The sequence below is a fragment of the Ornithorhynchus anatinus genome, chromosome 2 (genome assembly GCF_004115215.2).
Source record: "Ornithorhynchus anatinus isolate Pmale09 chromosome 2, mOrnAna1.pri.v4, whole genome shotgun sequence".
In the NCBI taxonomy this organism is placed as follows: domain Eukaryota; kingdom Metazoa; phylum Chordata; class Mammalia; order Monotremata; family Ornithorhynchidae; genus Ornithorhynchus; species Ornithorhynchus anatinus.
This window is the reverse complement of record NC_041729.1, coordinates 18,656,971-18,666,975: the sequence shown is the minus strand read 5'-3', so window position 1 is coordinate 18,666,975 and position 10,005 is coordinate 18,656,971. Positions and strand designations below refer to the sequence as shown.

Here is a 10,005-nt window from a genome sequence, read left to right as displayed (position 1 = left end):
CTGATGCACAGTTCTGCTAGAATGGTATGGAATGTTTGACAATGTGAGCGTGTTTGGAAGCAGCACTATGTAGGGACCAAACCAAGAGTTGGCCTTGGACATGGAGTGTACTACAATAAGAGGCCCTTTTAAACCAAACAACAACTCTTGCACCACTTTGCTGTCCATTTATTTCAAGTTTACAGAGAAGCTTAAACATCTGTGGAAAAACACCAAGGTTTTTTTTTCTTAAGTTCATGTAATTAAAGTGATAAATACACAGTATTTAACATTGTACACCTGATAAAAGGAAAATGCATAGTAAAAAGGATCAGGAATAAACAAGCAACGGGCATTAAATAAACTATCAGCTAGAAAAGAGTCAGAACTCACACAGCCCACCCCGTAAGACTGTAGAGGAGATGGAACCAAAGCTACTCCAGTCCATTTCTTTCCCCTAGCACCTAGGAAGCATAAGGATATCGATCTCGGTTCTTTGTAATGCAGGAGGGCTTGAATCCACTGCAGGGAAGCTGGGAGAAGGGATGGAGCTTAACCACTCGACTATAGGTTGAGACTTAACACTGTCTTCACCCAGCAATCGTGTTTATTGAGCACCTACTGTGTACAGAGCACTGTATTAAGCATATGAGAGGGTACGGTAAAATTAGTAGAGGTGACCCCTTCCTGCAAGGGGCTTACATTCTAGAGGAGGAAGCAGTGGAGGGGAAATGACCAACAAATTCAGAAGAGAGAGGAACCAAATAGGCCGTTTTTAATGTCTGTTATTTAGTTGGAGGAGCTCCTTAGTTGCTCTGGTGCTCTGAACAGAGTAAGCATTCAATACCCTCAATGAAACCGCCTTTGTGCTTTCGAACAAAACAAGCCCCTCTCTCCAATTCAGTACAAGCCTGGATTTTTAAAGATCTTGTGCTAGAGGAAATTCTTGCTATTCTGTGTTGCTGAAGCACTTTCCGCCCATCATTTCAGTAACATAAAAATCACTTTTCTATGCTGGTGCAGCAAGCCCCCTTTGGTGTTGCTTTAGGAGTGTGGAAAGGGCCCCTCACCTGGGACCGACCTGCGGCCCGGATATCGGATGCTGAAACACCAGCTGGCTTTTGCCCCATTGGGAGCTGTCCTCTTACTGACATTTTGTAAATGCAGCCGGGACAATTGCAAACAGCATCGCCCCGAACAGTAGTGTAAACACAGGGGGGATTGGCAGAAGATCTACATGCAGCTGAGCCGCCTCAAGCAGATCACATGGTGAGCTGTACTTTATACTAAAGATTCACTTTAACCATTAAGAGGTGCTTATTGCCAACTAGCCCAACCCTAGTTATCTGCCTAACGAGCAGCTCTCTGGTGAAGCTTTCACACGTTGGAGGAAAAAAAAAAAAAGGGAGGAAGAAAGAATTTGAAAAGTTTTATTTTTTGGAGGCATGCAGGGAAAGAGGACCAGGGTCAGAAGAGGCAACAAACCTGCTTTTGCCCTCGGCCCCCTCGGCCCACATTCCCCCTTCGGCATTTTTCACACAGAGGCAGTGAAAACCCACACCTGAGCCTGCAGCTTTAAGTCACAATCAAAAAATCTCCAAAGAAAAATGGAAACCATTTCTCTTGGACAGAGCAGGAGACTACATGACCCAGTGGCTTTTCTGACCAGTTCAATTATACCAGAAAGGAGAGTCATCCAAATTATGTTCCTGGACCTCTTCTCCACCCTGCCACTGGAAAGTAGTGCTCTGAAGCCAAAAAATAGAAGGCTGTAGATTCAAGAACCTTCCACATGGGGGCTGGGGGAGGATGTTACACAAAAATATGGCTCAAACGTCTAGCTAGCTTTGATCCAAATGACACAAGTTCAAACTCTTGATTTGGAGAAAAGGTTGGTGAGTAGTTGCTGATAAAGAAGATTGCTCTTTCCCAGTTTCTTCCTCAAGAGAAAGACCTTCTCAGGATCATGGATCAGGTCTGTTTATAAGGACATCTGGAATCCTCAAGGTATTCACAGTCTGGAAAGTCTTCTCTAAAAAGAGCCCCAGAATTATTCCATAGATTTCCATTTAGGATTTACAGTTGAGCTTTAAAAACTGCATCATGACTGAGGGAGAAAGCTCTTCCTAAGCAGCCTTCCCGAAACTAGGCAGATAGTCCACTGACTTCAGCTAGCAAGTATAAGATTAAAATAAAAAACTTAGCAGCCTCTTGAATACACAAGGTACGAATAAGTGAAGATGCTAAAGAGCAGGAATTAACTTCATTGCCTCCAAAGTTTCAACCATGCATTTGAAGCTGTGAAACACTTCTTGAAAAGTCATCAGATTTCTAAATAATTTTTTTTAACTCTTAAACTTTAGTCAGATCATTAAAAAAGACCATTTTTGTAAAATCTAAAGCCATGTAATGTACATGGAAGTGCAGGATTTCACCCTGATTTTTTTTTTTTACATTTTAACAATCAATTAAGTGCAAGTAAACTACTTCAGAAATGCACTTTCATTAGTGCTGCCTTTGAAAAAATCTAAAGAAACAAGTTCAGTTTTTCTAGCAACTTTTCTCCATTCCCAGCTGACGAGAGCCCTTCTGTTACCCCTGTCTTGCTAAGAATTCAAAACTGAACTTGGAGCCCTTACGGAAGTTTCCTTTGTCTAACGACAACCGCCCAATGTGCAAACACTAAAAAGTCTTACCGCTGGTAAGGGAAGAAAAGAAGTCTCTAACGATTAAATGAGCCTGGAGCTACCCGCAGATGCAGCTGACTCCCATCAGTAAGCCTCTGCTTGTGAAGACCAGCACGCTCTGATCGTGGGGTGCGTAACCATACAGTTTTGCATAAGGAGTCATCTCCAAAGAATAATTATACTCAAGACCTGGAAGCAGTGACATTTCTCATGCCCTGAAGCTTGAGTTCCTATACCAACTTGGAAGGAGGAAAAAAAAAGTCACTTGACGTACACCCACTTTGGACGTTTGACAAGTCTACACTCATGGTGAAGTATTTGGCATGAGAACCGTTTTTCCAAACTCCTCCAATTGCATTTGGTTCTGGTTTGCAACAACTTGGCCCTGCCCGTCCCACTAGCCACGGTCTACACAATGGCAAATGGGCAGGGATTGAACCAGCTCTTTTTTTCCCTCTCTAAGAAAGAAAAAAAACCCCAAAGAAAAAAAAACCCACAACCAACCCACCCCACAGATGATGGTCAACGCTTTACACAAGTGGTGTTCAGTTTCCGTAGGGCATGCTGCTATGGAAACGCTGCAGGCAGCACCACCACGCCAAAGGGAGGTTGGCAGGACCATGGCATGCAGGCATGAGGTTATTCCAGCTCCATCGCTTCCCCTGACTGCAGCGGACACATGTTCATCGAGGAGCCGTGGCCCGGAGTCAGCCGCGCCACCTCTCGGCCGCTCGATTTCACGAACGTACCTCCTCCTCCTCCCCCACGTTTGGCAGGTCTGTGCTCTTGAGGTTTTCTTCGCTGCCTTGCTTCCTGCTGAAAGACAGACAGCACGGGTGAGTCTCCACCAGGACTTCACTTCCTCTGAGGGCAGGGTTTCGAGAAGACCAGCGTGGCCAGGGGGAGGGCGAGCACTGAATTTACCCAATGGCAAGAATAGAGAGGAAAGAGGAAACAAGCCCTGAAAAGTCTCTACGGAAATCTTGAAAAACCAGGAAGGGCCAATTCCCTGAGAAGTGCCCAAGAAAGGACCAGAACAGCCAGTGGGCAAAAAATAAGTCTAAAGCAGATTGAGTAGGAGTGAATAATTACACATAAGGAAGAATCTTGGCTGAAGGGTGATGACCACTGAAACAAGCTACTGAGAGAGGCTGCCAAACCTACTCTGGATCCTTGGAGAGCATCTTTTCTTATTAAAAAGAAGAAGGAAAAAGGAAACCATCTGCTGAAGATGGATTACACATGCACCTGGACCAGATACTTTCTTGAGGACTCTTCCGACAGAGTATTTCTGCTCCGGGTCCACAAAGTCCTACTAAAATTAAACAATCAAAACATTTCCCACCTCTATCTAGCTGTCAAACCATCTCTGGGCAAAAAAGCAAGCACGACTTGAGGCTCAGAATTCATGACTGGTCAGTGCTCTACCAGAGGCGATAGCTTTTCAGAGATTTCTTGTGAAGAAAGTCCTTTCCTGAACATCATTAATCACAACACCCTGCTAAACTGTGGGTTTGTACAGATACAGAGAAAAGGTCTGTGGGCTTAAAGGTGTTGGGGGGAGGGGTCATGAAGGATTCTTTGCTACTCAGGAGGACACTCAGAGCAACTAGGTTAAGGGCCACAGATTACACTTGGTTTCCTGTGATGACTCCAATGATTTGGACAGTGGAAGTCAAAGTGTCTCCCTCAGCCACACTATATAAACTGGATGACGGCACAGCAGTAGCTGCTGAAAAAGGTACAGAGAGAACTTTGGTACCATAGCTACAGATTAACCCCTTATCCCAAATGGCTTACCACTTGTGCTATGTGCCCAGAGCAACTGGGCGAGAGAGACTGCAGATGGCTCAGTGCAACCCCAAACCACTACTGATAAGCAATTCAGACACCTGGTTGACTCACGGTGGGTGGAGGGGAGTTGGGAGGGGGTTCCCCCTACATTACCCTAAACCAATATGAGTAGGGGGCTCAGGATATTGACTGTTCACTGAAGCAGCAGCAGTGCTAATGTGGCAGCTCCCTGGCAGTCCTATTTGGGACTTTTTCCACTTATGGAGTAAATAGAGTTTGTTACCTCAGGATATTTGCAACAGCAAACATTGATATGCTCAAGAGGGGTTTAAAAGTAAACCCATAAATGAATTGTCCATAATGATTTAATAGAAGAAAGGAGACTGGTGTTAGGCAGCATATCTCTAAACATTAGGATGGCTGTAAAGGAGGAAAAGCATCACCTAGTAACTCCAAGTACACTACAGCTATGGTCAGGTCAGGATATTGGGCTGAATGGATCATTGGAACACCCAGGAACGGTATTGCTTATGTTCCTATGGCCTTATATGACACAGCACAACAAATGACAACCTGTGTGCTCACTCTATCGATGAAACACCCATAAGCAAACATTGCTTGCCAGTGGTATCTTGCTCAAATACAAAGGATAGCAAACAATGTAACAACAAAAGGTAAATATTTCCTTCAATCTTAGATGAAAAAGAATGAGAAAAACATAAACTTTTCCACAGGCCTGAGGACCTGCTCTGTACAATGTCTATCCAAGAAGGGACAGATGTCCAGTGCAATAAGTGTTGGCCAAGAAAATTATGTAAGGTCTAGGAGGAAACAAGTCTCCATCCTTCTTCAGTCTTATTGGGAAGGGCTCTGTGGTATTCAGGTCAGGACTCAAGAGGACAGCAATCTGGGGTAGCCTGCAGTTTCCACTGGGTCTTGTCCCCACGTGAAACTCTGGTGCAAATGGAAATGGAGACAAGTCCCTCCAGGGATGACGAGAGCAGAAGAGGGAGCTCTTCCTTTGGGAGCAACAAAGATTAGAGACCACTTCCTCTACCAACAGACACTTCTGACATGCCTACTTCAAGGGTCCTGACGGCAGAAAGGTATATGAATGACAGACTCCTCCGTTTCAGGGTCAAGTTCAACCTCCCCAGTGGAGAGTGCCGGCCATGCTACAGGCCACCAAGAGGCTTGAAACGCAGCTGCCCTCCCATCCAGCTCCATGCAGCCGCAGCCCCTAGCATGGCATGCAGCCAGACTACGCGAGACCTCCTGCGGCCCAGAGAAACCCTTTGACCTCCATGCTCCCTGACACAGCTTTCTGCCACCAAACCCTCTGAGCCCCTCTGAGCCCCTCCTACTTCCGTCACGGCTGCCCTGAGCTGTTGGGTTTTAAGTGTGCAATTGTCTCGTGTGCGTGGAGTCTTCTTGGCCCTAGCCTTGACTCTTGGGGTGAAAGAAGTGGCTTTCGACATCCCATGCTTGGCTTCAGCAAATGATGGACCCAGGTCTGATTTCTTGGGTGGCCGCCAAGACCAGACTCCAGGACACTGCTGTTTTCCCTCTGGGTGGTCCCCAGGGAAAGGAAATACGGTTTGAAGGGAGTAGGCAGCCCGCGGTGCCCGTGGAGGCCCAAGTGGTTATCTGGCATCACAGACCCCATGCTTGGCAGCCTCTCCCCACTCCCTCCTCCCCCGGTCCCTCCGTGTGCCCCCCTCACCCCCACCCTTCCCCAGCACTGCGCTGCCAAGACGACTCCCACAGAGCAGATGCACAGGCAGAGGCGGGGCACGGGCAGGCAGCGCCAGCTTTACCTTGGGCTCCCGAAAACATTCCCCTGTTTGTTTGCTTCTGGAATTATGGGAGGGAGGAAAGGGAAAGGGAAGTGAGAAGGGATCTAGTCGTTGGAGAGGACACCCCACAATCCCTGCCCCCTTCCCCCCCACCGCCTTCCGGGATGGATCATCTTCAAAGGAAAAACAAACGACGTAAACACGAGCTGTGAAAGGGTCAACAGGATCGCCTTTGATCACCACACACTTCCCAGAGGAGCTCCCTGGGCTGGACTTCAGAGCTGTTCCTTCACCTTTCCAACCCTTTTGCTTTCTGCACTGTTTCCCATCATCCCTTTACAGATGGGAGACTGAGGAAAATGATATCTAAACCATAATCCCTGTAAACTCTCTAGATTGTAAGATCATTCTAGGCAGGGAACACATCCAACTCTGTTACTCTGTGCCCTCCGAAGCATATAGTACTGTGCCCTGCACATACCAGATGCTTAATAAATACCATTGATATTGCTCAGTCACCCAGCAAGTCAGTAAATGATTAAACTGGGACCAGGACCTAAGAGTCTCATCCACCGCTAAGAGATTGACCAGTTTCTCCAAGGGGTTTTGCTATACCCTGTTATTTCTGGGGCCCCGATTTGGTCAGGGCCTCTCCAATTTGGCCACACCCTGAACAGGACTGGGCTAGCAAATGCAGGTGACTGGCTAGATAGCAGGACCAGTAGGAATTCTCCCTGGATCAGCCCAGTGTAGTCTGCCTCCCAGTCTCCCAGAGAGCGAGGGTATGAGCGTGAAGAATGAAAGGAAGGGAAGGGAAGGAGAAAGAAAGATGCCGCCACTTACAGGAGTAGGTTTACGGGGGCAGACAGGGAGCGCTCTTCCCGCCGACTGCCCTCAAACGGATTCCCAAAGGAGCGCTTGCGGATCATCGTCTTCACCAGGATCTAGGGAGCAAAGGGACAAGTGGAAGTTAGTGACTCCTAAGCTTAGGCCTCTGAAGAAACAGGGGCAGCAACTTCTGGGGGCCAACCCCACTCCTCACGCCTGCCGGGCCCCCTCTTGATCAGGTGAGGAAAACTCCTGTTCAAGGCCACTCGAGTTCAGCTTCTGGCAATGCAAGAAGCCTTGGAAGAAAAGCTCTCAGTAGCCAAGATGGTGTGGTTCAGATTCAGGTTGGGACAGGGAGGGAGAGGAAGGGGCAGGAAGGGGCTCCTGCTATCAGGCATCTGCAACTCTAGGGTGTGGAGTGGGAGGTAGAGCTCACCTCCCCCAGGAGGTCTTCCCAGACTAAGTCCCCCCTTCCCTCTGCTCCCCCTTCCTTCCCCTCCTCCCGCCCCGCCCCCCGCTCTTCCCCTCAGCACTGTGCTTATTTGTATATATTACCCTATTTATTTTGTTTATGAGGTATCTATCTTCTTGATTATCTGTTGCCAAATTGTACATTCCAAGCACTTAGTCCAGTGCTCTGCACATGGTAAGCGCTCAATTAATACTACTGAATGAATGGAAGGAGACTGGATTCAACCATGGCCTACAAAGCCAATTAGCAGCCCATGCTGCTAATTAGTGCCTGTTTGTGCAGAAGCTGGTCCTAAACACTGGAGGTGTTACAAAGGAAGGGCAAGCATGTCTTTAATCCTCAAAGAAGTCACCTCTGCTAACCTAATATATAAGGAACAGCCAATTGGTGTGCCTTTCTCTTCCCCAGGCCATCCTGTGCCCACCTGCTGGATTTGTCCCCTTTCTCTCCCCTGAAGATCCAGGCCCTAATCTTAGTAGAAAGTGTGGTCACCTGAGTAGCCTTGCAAGGCTCCCAGGCCCTAGCCCAACACTGAAACCAGAGCAGCTGAAAGGGGTGGCCAGCCTCCTTCACTTGAAACCATTTCTGGGATTGGGACACAGCTTTCTCCCAAGTGGGACCTTCAGTAAGACCCTGGAATCATAACATCCCAGGCCTTTCTTCCCTCCACTCCCACCAATACTTAGAAAAACCCCAGATTTGTGGTTGCTTTGGGGGGGGGTCTTCAACTCTGAAAGTTCCCGCGCTTTCCAAAGGGAAGGGACTTTTTTTAAAACAATAGTATTTGTTAAGCACTTACTATATGCCAGGCAAAGAGTACATAGTACAGTCACCTTTGAACTAAGAGTTGGGACAGATAGATCATTGGGTTGGACACGGTCCATGTCCCACATGAGGCTCATGGTATTAATCCCCATTTTATAGATGAGGTCAATGAGGCACAGAGAACTGAGGTGACTTGCCCAAGATCACAAAGCAGACAGATGGCAGAGCTGGGATTAGAACCTAGGTGATCTGACTCCCAGATCCATGCTCTTTCCACTGCACAACACTGCTTCCAGTATGGCCTAGCTGCTGGTGGAATAATGACAAACAACCAGAAGTGAAGGGGATGGGAGTAAAAGGGACAGGGACCAAATCTACTTTTCTTGGTCCTTGCTGAACCAGAAGTCAGGAGGGGCAGGGAGACAACGCTTGGGATCAGCAGCAAAGCATCCACAAACACCTCTCGGCCTGTCTGGCCGGGCTTCTCCTACGTTCCCTCCAGCCTGCTCCTCAGGCACCACTCTGGGAACCAAGCAGATGGGGCAGGGGAAGGAAGAGCCACCCGAGTCCTAAAATGGGCAGCCAGGAAGCTTTCCCCAGAACCGCAGGGATGGAGGAGAATGAGAACACGGGTGTGTTCCACAGTGACCCGCATGCAGAGGTCACTGAGAGGCAGGAAGAGAGAGGAGGTTGCTAATGAATTCCTCACACAAAGGAAGTGAGAGAGAGCAAGTGAATGAGCAATGTGCAAAGCTGAGCTAGAGCAATACCGGCAGCGGATCTGAGGGGGCAGCGGGAGCGGGGGAGAGAAGTTGTCAGAGAGCCCAGCTGGCCAAGAGCGGGCCCACACGCTCAGACTTCCGACCAGTTCGACCCCGTTTTCTCACCACCCACTGGCTCCTAATGCTTGGAGGGCACAAGCACCTGGGCCAGAGAAGAGGGAGCACACTCTCTCTTCCTGCAAGCTGGCATCCACTGCGGGTCAGGGCCCCAGCGTCCAACCAACAGGCAGGGAGGAGGAAAGCCCTGGCTTCTGGTCACTCTGAACATCAGCCAGTGGAGTACCAGAGGCAGAGGGCTCCCTAGCCAAGCATAAGAAGATCGGGGCTGATGGTCTTCCCAAGCCTAGAGAAAAGGGAGCAGCCTTGGAGCTGGGCCAAGGGGCAGAGGGCACAATCGGCAGAGTTCTGAGACCCTGACCCAGGGGTGGGGAGGGAGTATTGCCATCGAGTTCCATTTCCCTCCCTTAGCCAGCTGGGGCTCAGGCTCAGAACTAACTTGGTGGTCTGGTAGGGCAGCTGGGTTCAAAGGCATCAAGCCCCCGGTCTGGACAGCTGCCCGGAGAGACTGACCATCGCATCAGAGTGCCCTCTTCCATGGGCTGGGCCTAAACCCTTAAGGGCTCCTGGCCCTTAAGTCTTCTGCCACCAATTGCAAAAGGTTTCAGGTCCATTGGCAATATGGGAAATGGCACTGTTTCTTCTCTCTGCCTCTTGACGGCGGCAAGATGGGAGCCTCTTCACTCCTTTCAGATGGTAAACTCCAAGAGTAGCCAATGTTTTCGCCTGATTGTTATGGAACAGTAACCCAAAACGGTGGAAGTGGGATGAGAGGGGCTCAGGGGAAGGACTGAGGGAGAAGGATGAGGCCCCAGATCCAAGTCCTTATCGGGAGAGGTCCACAG

General features: G+C 48.8%; 1 protein-coding gene across 7 annotated transcripts in view; it reads right to left on the bottom strand.

Moving 5' to 3' along the window:
- Positions 1 to 145: 145 nt before the first annotated feature.
- The window catches only part of CAMKK2 (calcium/calmodulin dependent protein kinase kinase 2), a 50,745-nt gene continuing 40,885 nt past the window's right edge, over positions 146 to 10,005 (bottom strand). For 2 of the 7 annotated variants that reach the window (XM_029058808.1, XM_007658829.3), the window contains 3 exons: positions 7,100 to 7,200; positions 6,278 to 6,314; positions 146 to 3,482 (listed from right to left, as the gene is read on the bottom strand). In XM_029058808.1, the coding sequence (XP_028914641.1) occupies positions 3,306 to 3,482; positions 6,278 to 6,314; positions 7,100 to 7,200 (315 nt within the window). In that variant the 3' untranslated portion in view covers positions 146 to 3,305. The remainder of the gene's footprint in view (positions 3,483 to 6,277; positions 6,315 to 7,099; positions 7,201 to 10,005) is intronic. The other 5 variants (XM_029058810.2, XM_029058812.2, XM_029058811.2 and 2 more) reach the window with 3 other exon arrangements.